General features: G+C 31.0%; 4 protein-coding genes across 4 annotated transcripts in view; 3 read left to right on the forward strand and 1 right to left on the reverse strand.

The window, feature by feature from the left end:
* The window catches only part of LOAG_05402 (hypothetical protein), a gene marked incomplete at both ends in the record, with an annotated part of 3,718 nt that extends 731 nt beyond the window's left edge, over positions 1 to 2,987 (forward strand). The window contains 4 exons of the mRNA XM_020446838.1: positions 106 to 206; positions 2,035 to 2,141; positions 2,358 to 2,461; positions 2,859 to 2,987. Coding sequence (XP_020302864.1) covers positions 106 to 206; positions 2,035 to 2,141; positions 2,358 to 2,461; positions 2,859 to 2,987 — 441 coding nt within the window. The remainder of the gene's footprint in view (positions 1 to 105; positions 207 to 2,034; positions 2,142 to 2,357; positions 2,462 to 2,858) is intronic.
* A 1,670-nt stretch (positions 2,988 to 4,657) lies between these two features.
* LOAG_05403 (adaptor protein complex AP-2) lies at positions 4,658 to 11,531 on the forward strand. The gene is made up of 22 exons (XM_020446839.1): positions 4,658 to 4,695; positions 4,881 to 5,078; positions 5,412 to 5,554; positions 5,709 to 5,902; positions 6,106 to 6,235; positions 6,401 to 6,502; positions 6,660 to 6,768; positions 6,863 to 7,085; positions 7,380 to 7,538; positions 7,639 to 7,714; positions 7,825 to 8,016; positions 8,142 to 8,230; positions 8,398 to 8,527; positions 8,610 to 8,717; positions 8,802 to 8,939; positions 9,107 to 9,270; positions 9,380 to 9,566; positions 9,762 to 9,877; positions 10,177 to 10,302; positions 10,378 to 10,447; positions 10,751 to 10,885; positions 11,381 to 11,531. Exons 2-22 carry the CDS (start codon positions 4,946 to 4,948, stop codon positions 11,456 to 11,458), a joined length of 2,802 nt encoding a protein of 933 aa, XP_020302865.1. The 5' UTR covers positions 4,658 to 4,695; positions 4,881 to 4,945; the 3' UTR covers positions 11,459 to 11,531.
* A 2,276-nt stretch (positions 11,532 to 13,807) lies between these two features.
* Positions 13,808 to 15,549, forward strand: LOAG_05404 (hypothetical protein). The gene is made up of 6 exons (XM_020446840.1): positions 13,808 to 13,993; positions 14,072 to 14,157; positions 14,260 to 14,386; positions 14,688 to 14,830; positions 14,992 to 15,120; positions 15,263 to 15,549. Exons 1-6 carry the CDS (start codon positions 13,876 to 13,878, stop codon positions 15,545 to 15,547), a joined length of 888 nt encoding a protein of 295 aa, XP_020302866.1. The 5' UTR covers positions 13,808 to 13,875; the 3' UTR covers positions 15,548 to 15,549.
* A 1,196-nt stretch (positions 15,550 to 16,745) lies between these two features.
* On the reverse strand, positions 16,746 to 20,758 carry LOAG_05405 (LFI-1 protein; the record flags this gene model as incomplete). Its single annotated transcript, XM_003140942.1, has 13 exons — positions 16,746 to 16,819; positions 17,100 to 17,213; positions 17,316 to 17,392; positions 17,491 to 17,735; positions 17,958 to 18,101; positions 18,363 to 18,464; positions 18,672 to 18,872; positions 19,067 to 19,273; positions 19,394 to 19,585; positions 19,663 to 19,842; positions 19,944 to 20,228; positions 20,376 to 20,473; positions 20,650 to 20,758. 13 exons carry the CDS (start codon positions 20,756 to 20,758, stop codon positions 16,746 to 16,748), a joined length of 2,028 nt encoding a protein of 675 aa, XP_003140990.1.
* Between the last annotated feature and the right edge of the window lie 51 nt (positions 20,759 to 20,809).

The raw sequence follows: 20,809 nt of genomic DNA on the forward strand, positions 1-20,809 counted from the left end.
ACACACACACACACACACACACACACACACACACACACACACACACACACACACACATATATACATTCATATATGCAACCATCATTATATTCCGGTTTTCTTCAGGTGTTCTGGCCAACAGTACCGACAATGACATTTGGTGAAGAGTTGATTATTGCAGAGGCACCACTTGCCAAATCCGTTAATGTACAGTTTTTGAATTTCAGGTTAGTTTTGTTATATAACATATCATAATTTTGCAAACATTTATTGATTAAAAGTAAGTTACCATTGGAATTAAACATGCACCAAAAATTCATAAATAAACCTCTGATAAACATATCATATCATCAATATGGTCGATATTAAGCTTCTCCTCAATTCCATTATTAATATTTGCCTCAAATTATATAACTCAAACTTTGAGCTTTTTGGCTCTTATGTCAATGAAGTAAAATTGCAGAAAGCTATTAATAAAGTATTAATCCTTTCTATATGTTCCAATTCTTAGTTGTAAAAATTATTTCACTTGAAATTTGCTCGCATATTATTTGATAAAATGTCACTTATCAATGATAGCTTATCTTTCATAATGTATATTTCATATAAAATTTCCTAACATTTAAAATTGGTAACTTTATGAAATTATAAACAATTTTGCTGAATTCAGAAATCCATAGTTGACATATGAATTGTAGATTATATAATTTGTCAAATTAAAATAAAACATATTGGATAGTGATGTGACAATTAATTAAAGCTCAGTTTTTACAATCGAGTGGTATAATTGTGGTATTGATGAATCCTTTTCCTTTTTTTTTTTTATTTCAGTTAAACCAAACGATTCATTTTGCAGTTCGAAATAGTAAATTAGTATGTGGTGACTTTTTTTTTCCTGCTACTTGAAAAAATTTTCTGTAATCATTCCCATAATTTTATCCTTACTAAGTGTTAACTTCCATTCTCCTGAATTCAGCATATTAATGAAATAATTATTTATACTTGATATCGTCCAGTTATCGTTAATCTATTTACACGATAGTCACTCTCTCTAGTGCTTGTTGTCCTGTTTTAACCAATCAGAAATTCACGTATTGCATCGCTTATAAAAGCCTTAAAAGGAATGAATTATGAATCAGAAATGTTGATTAATTGATTTTTTTTTTTTCAGAAATAATTACAGAAAGATTGAAATTTTCGTTATTACTAAGTTTATGCATTTTTATTCTTTTTTTTTTTGTATTTTAAGCTTCACCAACTATAACCCAAATAAATCTAAAATTGTCGTTGAACATCAATCATTGCTTCGAAAAGATTTGACACCAACATCAATGATCCATTAACACAAATTAAAATGACAAATTAGATCGAATCGTATCGAATCGAACCGAACCGAATCGAATCGAATTGAATTGAATTGAATTGAATTAAAATCCAGTTTTTCAACATTTATATTCATTTCCTTCTTCATTACCAGCATTTCTAATTCCGTCCCAGCAATATTCTCATCGAACACTTTCATTCATTTTATAATAGATGATCATAACAACTTATTTCTAATCTATAATTTTGCTGTAATTCTTTCCCTTTATTTTATTTTTTTTTTTAAATGTCACAAATTCTCGATTATTTCTCATTTACCTTTTTTTTTCTTTTCCTTTTTTTTTTTAAAATCCCTTTTGCGCATCATCACGTCATTCTTTCTCCAAACAAGTCCTTGATATTGAGAGAATAAACAAGCAAACAATATAATATTTCTACTTAGTTTGCTTTTTTTTTCCTCTCCCTCTCCCATTAAAATTAATTTACCAATTAATCTTTAATGATTGATTTAAAATTATTTTTTTGAAAAGGAAAAAAAAAGAAACAATTAAAACGAGATCGCATAATTATTTTTTTAAACAGCAACAATTACTTGAAAATCGATAAAATACGAGGGAAGGATATAATTGCAAGGAAAAAAAAATTGTAAAATTTATGGAAAATTTATATTTTCTCATGTGATTATTAATTTTCATTTGATAATTAACTTTCTATTTTTTTTTTTTTTTTTAGTGCACGTGCATGGTCGCATACAACCAAAGATCATTTTCATGATGAATGGGGCTTTATTACAGTGGATCCGTCTGGTAATGCTACACTGATGACAGCCGGAAATAACGGTCGTCAAATTGTTTTCAATAATTAGGAATTATTAAAAGGAGAGAAAGAGAGAGGGGAAGGGAGAAAAAGAGGAGGAGGAGGAGGAAAAAAGAGCATGTCAAATTTCTGATTTTTAACACTAAAAATGTATGTATATATCTATATGTTTTTAGTTTTTAATTTGAATTTTTTCATGTTTATATTAGTAATTAAAAATTTATAATATATATATATAGGATTTACAACTTATGAAGTGGGACAAGTTGCACCAAATAAGATGATTTTAACACTGAAAGATATTGGAAGGATTTCATTCTCAAGGGATCTTCCAGTTGAAGATGTAAGTCTTTTTAGCTATCATAGCTATCACATTTGTTCAATTTTTCATCTTTTTTTCTTTTTCCTTATATGTTAGTTATATTTAGTATAAATGTTAGTTCCTTATATGTTAGTTATATTTAGTATAAAATATTAGTTTAATTTATTGAAATCATTTGATATGTTTAAATTTTGAATATTTGTAAGCATTTTTATAAACATTTAATACAGTATTTAATTGGATAAGAAAAGAAAAGAAAAAAAAAAGGAAGGAAATTAAAGATTATAAATCATACAAAAAAAAAATTATTAATTTCAATTCATAATTTTAATTTCATTTCAAATAAGACTTTTAATAAACAATAAACTATGCATAATAATTAATTGGAATTAAAATTTTATCAATTATCAAATATTAGCTACGACGAACATTCATCAAACATGACGATCAGTATTTGGAGCAAATAATTGAGATGCGAACAGCAACACATCCAACACAAGGCTATCTGGAGCATACTCGAGTGATCTATACGAAACAGAAGATATAAAATTTAATTTGAAAAATTAATGTATAATCATAATTATGCGAATAAAATTGTTCATTTAATTAATTCATTTTTATCCATCTTTTTGCTGTATAATAATGATGATAATAATGATAATAATAACAACGATAATAGTGATAATAAATAACAATGATATTGATAACCTTCTTTTTTTTTTATTTTTTTGGCAAATGCATTTTTTGAAATATTTGAAACATGTAATTTATTACTGAAAAATACCAAAAATTCTAATCAATAAATTAATAATATGCATTATATGTTTCAAATTTTTATTAGCTTCTAATGAATAAAAATCTTATAATTAAAATAACAAAGGATAAAGAATATATGTGAAGGTCATCATGTAAAATTTAAAAAAAAAAAAAAGGATTGTGAAATTGTGAAATCAATTATATATCCATCTTACACACATACACACACACTTACATTATTAACAAATTATTTGGAAAATACAATCAAATTTTCATATTTCTTTCGTTTCCTTTTCTTTTCTATTTTTTCCTTCTTTTTTTTCTTATTTTTTTAAATCAAATATTTGTAACTATTTTTTAAATATTCCCTTGATGGAAAATAGATTAGCCGAATTAGGGTTGTTGTTGTTGTTTCGATCGTTAATGCTAAAACTAAATGCTAAAAATACTTTCGTTTGGAAAAGCGATCAAAAATGCTTCAGCCCAAATATTTCTCTTCAACAATGAATATCAACGGAAATTGCCATCGATTTAGGGCGTTGTCATCTTTATATTTTCATTCTTCCATCATTTTGAGCATATGCTTACTTAGTTTAGCTAGATTATAACGAACAACGAACAAATCGAACATTCCTTCTTTTACATATTGTTTTATAAAATTTTAAAGGAAAAAAAAATCCAATTTTTTGGAATTTTTTAAAAACAAAAAAAAAGGGAAATTGCAAAACGAATTTTTAAATTTTTAAAACTGTTTGATTATTTATGAGCAATTTCATTGGGAAAATCTACGAAATGATTTCTTTTTGAAGAAAAAAAAAAAAGAGAAAAAAATGCTTATCTTTAAATATATCTAAATTTAGTGAAATTTGAAACAATAATTCATAATGGTATTTAATTTATTATATTTGATAACAATATCATGTGAATATACAGGGAAATTAATTTTTGTAATTAATAAATATTTTTTGTCGGAAATCTGATATTTGATCGAAAAATTGATTTCTATGTGCTTTTTTTCATTAAATATTTAAGCATATGATAACGTAGAAGTATCCATTTTTTGAATTATTGATATACTTCCATTGGATTTTACTTCCTTATTGATTTGTTTTCGTCAATTGTTTACTTCGACGTCTTATAGACAAATGATATCAGTCAACAAAAAAAGAAAAAAACAAAAACATCGCTAATATTTACTCACTTCCCTTATTCTCTTATTGATTTCTTCTATTCTTGTCATATAATCAATTTTTTAAAATATCGTTTATTTGCTTGTTTATACTACAACTATTTACAATAATACACAAATTATATAGCTGTTACTAATCACTGCTTTTTGCAACGATAACTTTGATACGGTATCTTGTATTGGACATTCACGGGAAAGGCAATAAATCGGGCGACATCCTGTTGTATTGACAGTACTTGGCCTTGATTGCACTGGGATCTTGTGGGATTCTCGGGTGGTGTTCCGAAGGTCGGGACGTCGCGTTGCATAGGTAGCTGTTCTTTTTTTCAAATATAACCGTTTCGAATTGGTCCAAACATTTCGTCATGGTTGTGACATTCTAATTTGTACAGTTACTTGCTTCATTTTTTTTTTAAAGGCAAAAAAAAGTTGAAAATTTCAGGTTTTTTTAGAAAAGTAAGTACTTTCATCCATATTTTCTGTCTTTTCTATTAGGTAAAAAGCGTGGAAGAAAGTGAAAGGTAATTAATAATATTGGCTGCTTTGTGTAGCAGTCAAAAATGCCTGCCGTCAAAGGGGATGGAATGCGCGGCCTTGCCGTTTTTATCTCGGATATTCGGAACTGTAAAAGTAAGGAAGCAGAATTGAAACGGATCAACAGAGAATTGGCAAATATTCGCAGCAAATTTAAAGGTTTCTCACACTCTTTATTTTCTATTTTACTTTTTCATACGGAGAATGACATAGGTGTAAATATACCTATTATTTGGTAAAACTTGAATCTGGTTCCACTATTTGTTTAAGTGTTCAATATTCTCTTTTTTTTTCATGAAATATTTTCATATTTGTTATTTGTTAAAAAAAAAACCTATATTTACACCGTATTTCGTCTACTCCACTAAAACCGGTATCTAGTATTTGCTTCTGACTCGAAATTGATTAAAGTTACAATCCTATAATTCAAATTCCTACAATATCTAGGTAATGTTGTGTGAAAATTTGGCATTTAAAAATTTCATTCTATAGGTGATAAAATGATTGATGGTTACCAGAAGAAGAAATATGTTTGTAAGCTCCTGTTCATCTTTCTTCTGGGCAATGATATTGATTTCGGCCATATGGAAGCCACAAATTTATTAAGTTCAAATAAGTACACTGAGAAACAAATTGTAAGTTTCGTTTATTTTTGAGTTATTAATGTGACAGTGGATAACTTCACCCAGGACAAAATTCTGTTTGGATGGGAAGCATTCGTACTTTCATTTCTTTTATGGGGCCAGCTGGATTCTTTCCTTATTGTTTGTTTATTACTTTCTTTTTCAGGGTTACCTTTTCATTTCGGTACTGATAAATAATAATTCCGACTTGATCAAATTGATTATTCAATCAATAAAGAATGATCTCCAGTCACGCAACCCTGTTCATGTCAATTTGGCATTACAATGCATTTCAAACATTGGTAGTAAGGACATGGCTGAGGCATTTGCTCAAGATTTACCAAAATTGCTGGTTTCTGGGTGATCGTTTTTTGTTATGATCCGAAACTTTGCTGTTTTAAATTCTTGGTCCCACACATTTTTCGGAATTGTTGCATCCGTTATTGTTTCTGGGACTTTCCCTTCACAGGACAATAATTTCATATGTTTAACACTGACATAATTAAATTTTTGAAAAAAAGGATGTTAATAGCATGGTGGTTCTACTTTTTACTTTATTTCAGGGATACAATCGATTTTGTGAAACAAAGCGCAGCATTATGCTTGCTGAAACTATTCAGGATATGCCCGGATGTTTTACCGCCCAGCGAATTTTCCTCTCGTATTGTTCATCTATTAAATGACCAGCATTTGGTATAGTTTTAGTATTTCATGTTACACTTCTATTTTGAGGACTTCACCATTGCGCTTTCCGGACTTTGGACTATTTTTATTTTTCTTTTTCTTTCACCTAGATCCTTTAAATTTTCACATTCATATACTTTCGAGCTTCGTATTTGCAGCTAAAATTATTTTTAGGGTGTTGTTACATCAGCTGCTTCGCTAATTGAAGCACTGTCCAAAAAATGGCCGGACGAATATAAAGGATGTATCTCGCTGGCTATTTCAAGGTTAAGTCGAGTAAGCTTTTTATAAGTTTCAGTTTGACTTTTCAAACTGCCAACTTTGGGAAACCTGGTGTCATTTTATTCCAAAATTATGTAAAATAACGTCAACATAATGCACTGTATCAGGTTCTGCAGGAATAACTGTATAACTTTTAGAAAATCTATTGCAGATCGTAACTGCAGGTTACACCGACTTACAAGACTATACTTATTACTTTGTACCAGCACCTTGGCTTTGTGTGAAGTTATTGAGATTACTACAAAATTACCCACCGCCAGGTGAGTTGTCGTTCTGGTTTCACTAAACTTTATATGCTGTTACGTCTTGGTGGGTCGCAGTGTGCAGTAAAACAGTCTTGTCGATAAATTACAGAAGATCCAAGCAACAAATCTCGTTTAATGGAATGTCTGGAAGGAATCTTGAATAAAGCCATGGATGCTCCAAAGTCCAAAAAAGTACAACATTCAAATGCTAAAAACGCAGTGCTGTTTGAATCAATTGCTCTGATCATTCATATGGATACGGAGCCAAGTTTGCTGGTTCGAGCTTGCAATCAATTAGGCACTTTTCTGTCCCATCGTGAGACAAATTTGAGGTTGGTGAATTGAAATTCTTTTGGCTTTTTTTACCAGTGGTTTTGTTTGATATGCTTAATAAGTGCAGATAGCTAACCATGGAGAACTGCAATAAATCTTTGAACGATTATTATTGGAGTTCATATTCGGAAGATTCATACCTCGCTATTTTCAGTTTGCATGTACGCCATCTAAAAAGAGGTGTGCCTTAGTGACCAACGGGCAATCTTGAGATTTCCTCCCATGTTTCACCCATTGTTGTTGCTACTTTCCAGCCTAAGTTGTTTATCATTGAGTTTCATTAGTAATTGTAGGTATCTTGCTTTGGAGTCAATGTGTTTACTGGCAACTTCAGAATTTTCACATGAAGCTGTAAAAAGGCATCAAGAAACAATCATAAATAGTTTGAAAACTGAACGAGATGTCTCAGTTCGGCAACGAGCAGTTGATTTACTGTATGCTATGTGTGATCGGTAAGTTGAATGAATTGAAATCCTACTAAAAACGATTTGTTTAATCATTATAATGAAAATTTATGATGGCACGAAGTTTGTTGATTCTACACATTTCCAGATCAAATGCTGCAGAAATTGTTTTCGAAATGTTATCATATCTTGAAACTGCTGATTATTCTATTCGAGAAGAGATGGTGAGTTAATCCTTTTCCGATTTCCAGTTTCATTTCTGGACAATGTTTGACTATTTGTTTTTTTTTTTGTAGTCCCAAATACTTATCTCGTCATTATTCGGTTCTTCCAGGTGCTGAAGGTTGCAATTTTGGCTGAAAAATATGCTACGGATTATACTTGGTATGTTGATGTTATCCTTAAGCTGATACGAATTGCTGGTGATTACGTATCCGAAGAGGTTTGGTATCGTGTTATTCAAATTGTTGTCAACAGAGAGGATGTGCAAGGCTATGCAGCTAAAACTGTTTTTGAAGCATTACAGGTAATAAACTTGATTAGTATTTGATTTTTCAAATTCAGTTTCATGCCGATAAACAGATGGGATTTGTATCATTATTTTTGTACAAAGCAAATTTGAATGAGATTTGTGCGGGAATATGATTTCAGAGACCAGCTTGTCATGAAAACATGGTCAAGGTTGGAGGTTACATATTGGGAGAATTTGGAAATTTGATAGCAGGGGATGCGCGGTCAAGGTTAGTTGTATGAAATTTTTGTGCATTTCAGCATCCGGTACATGTTGAATTTGCTATGTTTTGCATTAAAATAATTTTGTCTCATTTTAAAGTTTAAGCAAATTGTGGTTGAACGTGTGTTTTTTAGTTGTATTAAAGATTATCTGTGATACAAAATTATATTGCAGCCCACAGGTTCAGTTTGAACTTTTACACAGCAAGTATCATTTGTGTTCTATTGCAACAAGATCCCTTTTGTTGTCAACATACGTGAAATTCTGTAATTTGTTCCCAGAAATCAAAGGAATGATTCAAGAGGTAAATGCGCGGCATTTGCACTGTTTGTGGTAATATTAGCAGCCTAAAGAGTGCATGTTTTATATATTGTTTCATTTTTTAGGTTTTTCGCATGGATCACAATTTGCGTAATCCCGACGCTGAATTACAGCAGCGTGCCGTAGAATATCTTCAGTTATCCAGAGTTGCTTCTCCTGATGTTCTCGCAACAGTAATGTTTTTTATTCTGCACCAGTTTTTTTTATTTTTTTTATTGGATCTTCTCATTGGTACTAAATTTATAAATGAATTTTAGATACTGGAAGAAATGCCACCTTTCCCAGAGAAGGAAAGTTCCTTACTCGCCAAATTGAAAAAGTCAAAACCACATGTCGAAGAGCTTGTAAATCAAGCTGCTGAAAAGAAGCAGCGTCCGACTGCAATGATGAATCATGTAAATTTCCTTTTTTTTTTTTTTATTTTTAAATGTATTTCTACAGGCTGTATTTCACTTGTTAACATTTTTATGTACTTGGATTTGTTTTTTGTTTTCTATTGGTGCTGTATATGAGATTTTACAGGATAAGTAAGAGTCTTATTTTATGCGACCCATCACTTCAGGAAACAAAGCAAACGTCAGGTCAGTTGTTAGATATCAGTCCTGGTTTGGAATCCAAGGCTCTGGTCGACATATTTAGTTCTCCAGCTGCAGCAAACGGTATACAGTCTTCAGTGGCTTCAACAAATGGTGAACCCACCGTGGATAATTATCCGGATGTTTTAAAGTTAGTACTTGATTCGATTTTAAGCAGTCTCTTACGAATTTATAGCTGAAAGAAATTTTATTATTTGCAAAAAAATATTTTCGTGAAGTCGACTTATTTTACATTACAGATTTGCGACAAAGAACAGTGGTGTTCTTTACGAAGACTCTACAATTCAGATTGGATACAAATTAGAAACTCGAGCTAACCTAGCACGCTTAGGAATGTTTTATGGCAATAAAACTAATTATTCATTCACCGATTTTAGCCCAAGCCTGTTTTGCTCTGGAATCCTGAGCAGTCAGCTGATTGCACAGGTATAATTGATTTTATGGTTTTGTCATTATTAATTCAGTAATAATCTTATTTTTGCTCCTGAAAATTGCTGCTACGTTAGTATCCCTGCCGTAAAAATAATGCTACATAGACTATTAATGTATGGTGCAAAGAATTATTTCGGAAATTACTTCTGGATAAGTTTGCTTTTCTTTGAGTTGAAGTTCTTGTTGCAGTGTAAAGCAGTAGATAGTACCATCACAGGTGGATCACAAGTGCAACAGTTAATCAATTTTGTATGCGAACAAGAATTTCATCGTTGTCCTCTTCTTCACCTCATTTTCACTTTCTCGTAAGTTATCAGTTCAGTGGGATCTATGTGAACTGTTGAAAATTGTTTTTTTTTTTTTTAATTCATGCTCGAGTTTAATTATAACTTAAGCTATCTAATGCTTATATAAATTTAATGCAACAAAAGATTGACTTGTTGTTTCTGGTTTCTTGAAATTTTCGTATTGGAATTAGACTGTAGTCATCTGTCCCGTTAACGTATAATATTCAGGAAGTGCGGGAACATGCAGTGTTTGAGATTTTCTGAAAGCTAAACTTTAATATAGTTTCACTTCCATTGCTGAATAAGTGTACTTTCAGTGATGTTAGCAATAGACAACAGTCTTTTGACAAGACTTTTGCACTTCCAATCTTCATCAACAAATTTTTCGAGCCTACGGATATGTCCTCAGAACAATTCTTCACCCGTTGGAAACAACTTTCTCAGTATGTCACATGTTTCATCGTTCCATTGCTAGTTAATATTGTCATAAAGAAAAACAAAGCAGACATTTTTTACAGGTCAAGTCAAGAGAATCAAAAAATATTTCCTGCGAAGTTACCGATAGATCGAGAACAAATTAGAACAAAGGTAACTTAGCATCATTATTTGGTTGTTTTTTGGTCTTTTTCTGTAAGTTCCAGTTTTTTCAAGATGCGGAAATTACCGTTCCCTAAAGTCTGTGCAAAGTCTGCTACTGATTCCTTCTACTTATGAAAGGTTTGAAATCCAGTTTACTTGGAATCCCTAATCTTTAGAGGAGATTCTTGTAAAAGTGAATCTCAGCAAAGGATGGGAATTAAATCAGACGGTCGGATGCATACCTGCTTGGCTAAAATTCCCGAAATGCATTTATAACTGAGGCAATTACAATTAAAAAAATGATTTTTGAAGCTGAGTGGTTTTGGACCTCGGCTGTTACAAGAAGTAGATCCAAATCCCGAAAATTACGTTTGTGCTGGAATAGTCAATACGAAAATGCAGCAAATTGGTACTCTTATTCGTTTGGAACCGAATAAACAAGCAAAGGTTATTCGATTACTTGCTATTTTAATTTTGATATACTGCTGGCTGCGAAGCTATAAATTAGTTTATGTTTAACCTCTTTTAGTATAAAACTTATTAGAATTTATTGTCGCGGTATGTTTCCTTCCGTTCTTTTACTAGGTTATTGATTACATGTCTGAATCATGCCTCATATATACATGGACTTGTGTCATTATTCGAATTTTCATGTTATTTGCGGTCAAGCATCGTTTTTTGCATGACCTAACCTTGAGTTAGGATCCAAGACTAGGTACTGTTCTAATCAACAAACTAAGCAGCGGAATTAAATAACTGCAAGAAAGAAAAGAATTGATAAAGAAGGAGAAAAGAATACATGAGAGGAAAAAACATGGTTATTACTGGTTTCGAGTTGAGATCTTGGTCTCTTTTACTGCTGGGATCATAAATGTAATGCAGGACCTAAGAATTAGTGCGGTAACGTTCCTCATTACTGTTTCATTATTGGAATATTTACAGATGTATCGGCTGACTGTGCGAAGTTCGCGTGATACTGTTGCAAGTCACTTGTGTGATATACTATCACAGCAGTTTTGATTTTAGTGGTAATCGTTAACTTGAGCTAACCTCACTGTTATTTGAATTCGGCATATATTCATATGGTACTGATGAAAACAAAAGAGCAGAAAGATTTTTAACAAAGGATTCTGCTTCATATGCTTTTTAATTTTCATACATTTATGCATACATGCATGCATATATATTCTCACGTTAGCAAGTATGTGTAGTAAACAGAACCTATATATATAATCATATGGTATTGGTGTGAGCGTATAGTACTGCGATGGAAGGAAATTTATAAGACTCTATCGTGGGTGTTATCTATGCCGTTATCAGTAAGTTTACGTTATCGATGTGTAAGCATAATACAGTTTCCTTCTTGATGTTTTTTTTCTATTTTTTTTAAAATCAGTTGTGTTATATAAGAAATTCTTGGAAATTTATCTCTTCTCTTACCATTTCTTTACTCCAGAACAACTATGAAGGGTTCGTTTGTGTTATTATTTACTTTCAATTATTACTGTAGTTTTAAACATATGCTTCAAGTTGGTTTTTGGAATTCTTTTTAAGAAAATCCTGTTTTAAAGACATAATTGCATTTTATGCTATATTTTATTTTATGGTATACATTACGGTGTATGTTTCAAAATGCTGAAAAGTTTCTTCCAGTTTGCTAGTAAGAAGTATGAGATTTTAAGCATTCTTGAAAAAAGTCAAGTGCAGGTGGGGATAATAACAGCAAAAGTATTCAGAGTGTGGATAGAGATCTGTAGCGGTCGAAGATCTTCCTTAGTAGGGATTTGTATGAATTTTGTTCTGGCTTGTAACTGTCGATTGCAAATGATCATTAGCATGGTTGGTTGGTTATATTAACTGAATTATCTTGATTGCTTATTGTTTCATCTATACTTTAAATTATTTTATTTTATAATTACTTTGATAATTTAATATTTTGATAGATTTATTATTGTTTAATATTTCATTTCCTGTTGGTGATAATAGATTTTTGTTTCGTTTTTTTCGAAAATTTCATATATTTCTTGTGATAATTAAAAATAGAACTGTGTTATCATTCCTTATGATGTAAATATTTCTCTCTTTTCTACTTTCAAATAGCCAGTTTCATTACCAAATGCGTTTCACGATGAAGTTGACGAACTTCTTTGCATATTACAGATGTTTCTCATTTGGTTATGTTTAATGAATTAATCCATTAGGTATGATTTTTCGCACGTTTGATAAGATTTTTAATGATCCATCCATGTAGTGAATAATTCAGGACTAGATCAATTATTTACGAACTTTTTGAACGTAATTAATTGAACACACATTCGAATCTCTTTCTCTGTCTAACATATGCTGCTAAAAGTCACTTCTTTTATTATTGTAGTTGAGTTTAATTTATTTTAATGAATAAATTATTATCTGTGATGTTTGTTATGTTTATTTGCCAACATTCTCAATAAGTGTTCATGTATCATCATGGGGGGATTATTTATCCTTCGGTATACAATTCTCTTATCAACCGTATGATTTTATCCCATCTACGACAGCAATGCAAAGTTTTATCACAGATACATGGAAATTATTTGGGACGGAACTTTTCGAACGGCATAAATTTGCATATTGATTCTATTGATGGTGAACATGAGGTGAACAGGTTTGCTAGAAGGTGAAGTTATATGCAATGGAGTGTGTCATGTGAAAGTTGGTAATATTGAAGGTTTGGCAAATACAGATGGGATTTGGATTGTTTTATTTTGTAGAATTTATTAATGAGTTGTGCGGGAAGCATATAAAAATTTGTCGTATTTGCTGAATTACTTCAGATTTTTTTTTTTTTGTCTTGAAGAGGGTTTAATAAAATATACCCAATTGTAATTACCGAACTGCTTAACGAAACAATCAATAAGTTCGAATTATTTATCAGTTTCAATGAGTAATATCATGTGATTTGAATTAAATTTACTTGACTGTTCTGTTGTTATCATTTATCTTTCCATGCAGAATTCGTCGTATTGATCGAGAAATGCCAAAAAACCAAACAACTTGCTTTTATTATATCGCAATTGTCGGGAGAAAAATTTGATGAAAAATGGTGGGAAAATGATCGTAGGGTTAATTAATAGACTGAATTTTTTGAAAATCTATTTTCTTGGAATTAAATTTAAATTCTAGAATATTGTCTCATTTCCTGTATTGCTCCGATTTTTACGTTTATGCTATTGTTGTTTTTTTTTTTCGTCTTTTTTGGGAAGAGGAGAGAAAAATGTGTATAAGATTGGTTAATGATCTTTTCAACAAGGCTTACTGTATTTGATAATTGTTAATTGTACGGGACAGTTATTACTTAGTTTAATTGTTTTTTATGAATTTCTCATTCCAGTTCAGTATTGTTTATATGGAAATTTAATAACTTGATTGTAATTAATTTCGACAACTGTTTATTAACAATGAACTCGTTTATACCATGGATTGCGCAATTCCATTGTGGTAATCGCAGTCCTATTAATCATGGTGATTTTTCGACTAATTCATTATTGGGATCCAGAATAGCAGGTCGAAATTCAGGTGAATTTTTATTGGAAATGAATCTTTCAAAAAAAATGTCGCAAGAAAAGGAAAAGATGAAGACAATGTATTATTTAGATTCGGATGCAGATATTTGTGATGAATTGGAAGGTATCTTTTCAAAAATGAATCCAATCAGCAAATTATCAAGGAAAAATATAAAGGTGAAAGTTTTCTTTGTCTGGTATTTGCATAATTTTAATTGTAAAATTTCTGTATGCTTTCGACTTTTCTTTTTTTCTTCCAATCAAATTTCAAGGTTTTAGGAGGGAACTTTGGAACGAAAACCGTTGCTCGCGGGACGAATCCAAACAATGGTAGGTGAAGAAAGCGGATCACCCAGTGATCGACAAAATCGCTTATCAAGTTCGGATGATGAGGATATGAAATATTGTATGTTTTTATTTTGTATGCATAATTATCATCTTTATGTTGTCTATGATATAGGCAACGGAAAAATAACAGTATAAATAGGAGCGGATTTTGTTCTACTCTATATATTTGCGCAAATATCCATAAATAAAGTGCATTTTAAGAAAGATGAGTTTTGGATTCCGAGATATCATATTTTGAAATATTGAGGTCTAAGATTTGGTGCTACTTTCTTATAAAATTATAAAGTTACGGTAATATGTAAAAACTGGATGTGAGCGAAATCAACTTGAATAGACATAGGTATCTTGATATCTTACAGATAATGAAAATTATGGTTCAGTTGGGAATGCTCAATTTGCAAATGTTGTTGGCGATGCCATTCATGCAATACGTGAAGGAGTTTATCCAGAACGAACCCGGCAAGGATCATCTGGATCATATTTTGTGAAGAACTGTGATGGAGTATGTAGAATATCTTAATTATCAAATTTTTTTATAAAATAATTCAGTGGTTTTTTTTTCTGTCCACAACAAGCACTTTTGGGAGCAAAATTTTTCACCTTTTTAGGATACTTTGATGAAAAACTAATTCAGTTTTCGTGAATTATTTCTCATTCTTGCAGGAAATCATAGGTGTTTTCAAGCCTAAGAATGAAGAACCATATGGTCGACTGAATCCAAGATGGATGAAATGGATTCATCGTATCTTCTTCCCATGTTGCTTTGGACGTTCCTGCCTTCTACCTAATCAGGTATGCTTTAAAAAAATCTTTTTCTGCGCTGTAAAACTTGTGGTTTAATTATCATAGCGATGTAGTGGTACAGTTAGTGGTATATTGGTCGAAATAGTCAGAGAGTGTTTTTATAACTTGGAAAGATGACGCATCATTGCAGGTCATTTTCCAGTTGCTTGAGAAGTTCAGTCTTCTGGAGTGCTTCTGGATTTTTGTCATAAATTTGAATTTCAATGTCGGATTCATTTTCTGTCTTCCTTGTATAAATAATAAGCCTTTTTCCTCAGTCCTAATGTTTTTTTTTCCTTCACTCTCCACTGTGATACAACTAATAACTGTTTTTTTTTCTTCTAAGTTTCTGTCCAAAATTTCTTATAATCCATGTAAGCTATTAGTTGTTTTCCCCTTATTTCAAATAATTTCTTGTCTTATTTCGACAGCATAATCAACGATTAGATTGAAATAAATAAGCTAAGTTAGTGTTTGTTTGTCCGTACTGATATGCAGCTACTAATCACAGCAATTTAACTGTTCTTTTTTTAGAAAAAACGAAAAAATTTTCTTGTTTTTTTTTCCTTTTGGAAATATTTTTCTTTAGCAATTTTACGTGTTTCATAGCATGGACAACATAGTCGAAAAATGAAAACATTTATTTTTGGTAGAATGGCGTCACACACTACAGACAACATTGATATTTGGAAAATAGTAATGAAATATAAAGGATGAAACGAAATTATGTAAGATTTGGCAGCTGATATGATATAAGCTTATGAACGATGCACTGAAGAAGCTATGAACGAAAAAAAAAAAACAAAAAACCTTTGGGTGGTGGCTCTTCTTTTTTTTTATTTCTTTGTTTATGAAAAGAAAAGGAAGCTTCATCCTAAACATGAATAATATTGAACGACAATATATATTATGATGAGTAAAAAAAAAAAAGTTTATGAAAATTTATATCTTTCCCGCTTGAAAAGAAAAATGATGGCAGTATCGATTAGGACTATGTTTTATAGATGCATGTGCATCTTATATATGTAATTATTTATATCAACTTTTTTTTTTGTCTTTTTCCAAGCGAAAATATTGTAACAACGACAATATATAGTACGAGCAAATGACATGGAAAAATGAAAAAGGAATCTTTTAGATTCAAGAAAATTTCATGGACAAGAAAACAAAATTGAATCGAAAAATTTCTATCCATTTATTACAATTGTTAAAAAACCAATAAATGGTCGTATCAGTATTTGATACTGTCTTTTTTTTTTCGAAAAATGATTCTGTCGTTAGCATACCGTGCCAGTAGATATAAGCACGCAAGATGATAAAGATTAATTTTGAAAAAGGGAAATTTTGTCATGTCTGATACTGGTTACCGGTAGTTATAGTAGCAGTTAGTAGTAGCAATAGTATTAGTGGCAGTTCGTTTCGCTCGATATTAGTTATATTCTGCGGATGTTGTAAGTATTGTTAATAGTAATTATTCTTATTATTCTTGAGACGTTTGAGACGGAGTACGTGAGTCTGAAACAAGAAAATAAAATGGAAAAAACTATTGGTTAATGGAATTTCATAAGTTAATAATTTAATAATACAATCCGGGTTTTAGTATTTTTAAATATCTTTTACAAAATATTTCAGTTCTAATCGGTTTTATGTGCAACATCATCTTCCAGTCTGCTGCTTTTCATTACGATAACTGTCTTTGTTCTCCTTTCTAAAATTACGAAATTAAAAAGAAAAGAAAAATTTACTAGGAATGATTTGACAACCTAACCAAATAAATAAGTTAAAGAAGTAATGGAGTAGATGAAATTTTGTTTTCCATAATGGAAGCTAATGGATGACCATGTCCGGCATATAACACTTCCACCATTACACAGAAGAAATACTGCTTTATATATTGCGAAATTCTTGATGTGAATGTATTTAAAATATAGCAAAGTTTCTCCTTCTCAAATTTCTTAAGAAATAACAAAATAGAAAAAGAATAATACCTTCAATTTCTTTTGAAGGTTCTAGAGTTTCAAGCTTGATTTTATCCGAAGTTGTACTTCCCACCATTGACGGATGATACGCTGATGTTGAAACATATGACTCACGTTGCACATCTGCAAAAGTTTATTTTTCCAAACTAATTCAGATTTCAAAATTTCGCATAGTTAATAAGGAAACGAAAATGAATCTTGAATTCATTGATTTCTTTGACTAACCCTGGTATGGTGTTGGTGTAGAAGTTCCAAGAGGTGGTGTGAGCGGATTGGAAGCAAATGTTGATCGTACATATCTTCTGGAATAATCCATAAATATACTGTAAAACTTTCAATTTCTTAGGAGAAAAAAGTGTAAAATAGATCATAATATGAATGAAGAACGGAAAATACCCACGTTGTTCCAGTCACGTAATCTTCTCCTAAATGTGGTAGTATGCCAGCACTATGAATGCCAGTACTTCTTAATCCTAGATAACCACCACCAAGTCTTCCAATATCACCGGCTAAACTTCGATCGACATAATCACGACGACGTCTCCTTTCATTATCTAATTGTTCTTTCATAATGCTAAGTTGATTTTCCAGTTGTTTGATACGATTTTGTTGCGTACGTTCACGATTTTCAATTATTCGCTCAATCTGTACACATATATTACCTTTATTAGGTACTCAATATATTACATTATTTGAGTATTTAAGTGTTAGAGAAGCTCTATTATTGAGTTATTTCTTCAAAACGGAATATATTTTGTAACAACTGAATGGTTCTTTTAAAAATATATTATGAGATTACAGTTTCAGTGGTATACAGAAATTATAGTTTTTTAAATTTTCGTAAAATTTTCCATAATTATAACATACTTGAATCTTTTCATTTCTCATCCGTTGCAATTGTTTATCTTGTTCTTCACGTTGCTTACTGCTAATTTCAATGATACGATTACCATTTTCAAATTCCAATTGTGCGATTTGTTTTTGCAATTGGGCACAATTTTTGTATAGTTCCTATAATAAGAAGCTTATAATGTTATATTCCTTGCTTCTAATTAGCTTTTAATCATATGTAACTAACATAAAGATGGAAGAGTGGAAGAAAAAAAAAAGAGTTAAATTGAAGGATGAGAGAAATGTGAAATAAGCACATTTGTAGAAATTTGCGTTACGTCCGTAGAAAACGAATCATTTGAAAGTAAATTAATTATCTCAAACTATCATACTATCATTATTCTCTAAATATTTAACATAAATAAATTGTTATTTCTAAACCTTATTTTCTCTTTCCATTGCATTCAATGATTTCTCAATAGCTTCACGTTGTAAGGCAGTTTCACGTATTGCTGCATCGGTGCGTCGTTTTTCACTCTCCAACTGTAATTCATTCATTATTTACGGTAATTATACCGAAAGTGATTTATTTATTCATCGGTACTGTCTGCTGCCCTCCAAAACATGTATAAAATTACCGGAAACTGGCTATGTAAATGAATTCACCAAAAAAAAAAGAAAAAAAAAAAAGGAAATAACTTTAAAGTATTGATAATTACAGATTTTAATTATTCATTTTTAAATGATTACCATTTCTATTTTCTTGATAAATGTTGCTCGATCACGTTTGGTATTTTCAAGTTGGCCCACCATGGCTCTTTTTTCACTTTCCAATTGTGCTAATCTTCGCTGAATTTCATCAAGTTCACGTTGTAATGTTCTTCGTTCATTCTTACAACTTTCAACCTGTTGCCTAAGATCATCTTCTGTTGCTCTTTGTGATGTTGTTGCCTGTAACTTATCCTTATTTAATTAGTAATTAAAAATGCTGGCAGGGGAAAAAAAAATAAAAATGACTTGTAAGACATTCATGTCATCCTTATGGAACATTTATATATTTGTGAAAAGGAAAAAGAAAAATGGAAGAAAAAATAAAACAGCAATTAAAGATTAATGAAATGAGCATGTATTATCTAAATAGGAACCTTCTCGAAAGCTAATAATCTTTCCTCAAGACGATTTTTCTCAGCATGAGCATCTTGCAATTGACGTTGCAAATCGGATGCTCTACTACTTAGATCACGTACACGTTGCTTAAAGTCACGAAGTTCACTTCGTGCGGTCGTTAATTCATGTTCAAGTTGTTGCTTTTGATTATTGGCAGTTGCTAGATCATTCTGTGCACCGGTTATCTGAAAATTTCATTTTAGACAAAAATTTATATTAAAATCGTGACTGTAACAAGTATTGCTAACGGGAAGCATACTAAAATTAGGACAGGTGAGAAAAATGAAAAAAAAAAAGGTAGTTACTTGATCTCTAAGGATTTGATATTCACTAATGGTTCTCGATTGATGGTCTGAAGTTTTCCGAAGTTCCAACTCGACGCTTTCAGCCTTTGAAAGCTCTCTTTTCAGTCTTTCCACATCTTCTTTCATATCGGTGCATTTTATTTCGCTTAATTGCAGTTGTCCGGATAGTTCTTTAATTCGTTCATTCAAGGACTAAAATATTGAAAGTTATAGAATTTCAAAAGAAGGATAATGATGTTAAGTGTGAGAAAAGTACTAAATCTTTTTACCTGTTTTTCACTTTCAAGATTAGTCTGCAATAGATTAAGACGCTGTGTTTCGCCTTCTTTATCTCGAAGTTTACTTTCAAGTTGGAAACGGTTAGCATCCCATTGTTCTTCACGTTCACGTAAGGTCCGTAGATCAGCTTGTGCTGTTTCCAGGTCATTACGTAGATTCTTCAATTGTTCCTATAAATGATATATTTGTAAACAGCATATAATCAGTAACGAAATTTTAACTATTATTTTACGAATGATTCCATTAGAGGTATTCAGAATTGACTACTAACATTGAGATGTCGTAGTTGTGCATCTTTTCCACGTGCTTCTAAATCTGCTGCCACCATTTTAGCTTTTAATTGACGTCGTTCTTCATCTCGTTGCTTCAATGCTTCTTCTTGTGAACGTAGTAGTTGTTTAGCTGATGCCAGTCGTACTTCTAATCCACGTTTCTCTTCTTCTACATCAGTTAAATTTTCTTCAATAGTTTTATAGCGTGTTTCTTGTTTATGAATTGTAGTGTGAGTGTCACTCGTCTTTTTCTTCAGACGATCAAGAGCCTCACGGTATTCGTTCTGTAACAATCATAATTAAATATTTGTACGGATAATGATGTTAAACACATAAAAAAAACATTATTTGAAATTCAAAATTATGATGATTTTTTTTTTTGGATATTTTTGAGAAAGAAATATGATCAATGTTGAAGGAATAACACTTACTCGTTCACGCTCTAATCTTTCAATTCGACCAATCAATGTTTGAAGAGTATTTTCAAGCTGATTAATATCAAGTGTTTCACCAATATTAATAGTTGTTACTGTAATAGATCATATTACTGCTAAAATATACTACTCAATCAAAGTAAATATTCCTAAATTTATTTCGCAATTCAAATAGAATTCAATGAATCTATTCATTCTTTCTTTTTTTTTCTCTTTTTTTTTAATCACTAACATTTTACGTATTTGTTAAATAAAGTAAAAATTAATCAACCTGCGGTACGTCCTCCCGTAGTGGTATAATCAACAGATGGTGGAAAAGGTATTGAACGTGGTATTTCAGTTTCAATCAATTGATCACGATCAACATCTTCCTGAAACATTGAAAATAACCAGTAGTAGTAGTCGTAGTAGTAGTAGTAGTAGTAGTAGTA

This window comes from Loa loa (assembly GCF_000183805.2).
Source record: "Loa loa unplaced genomic scaffold supercont3.360, whole genome shotgun sequence".
Classification (NCBI taxonomy): Eukaryota; Metazoa; Nematoda; class Chromadorea; order Rhabditida; family Onchocercidae; genus Loa; species Loa loa.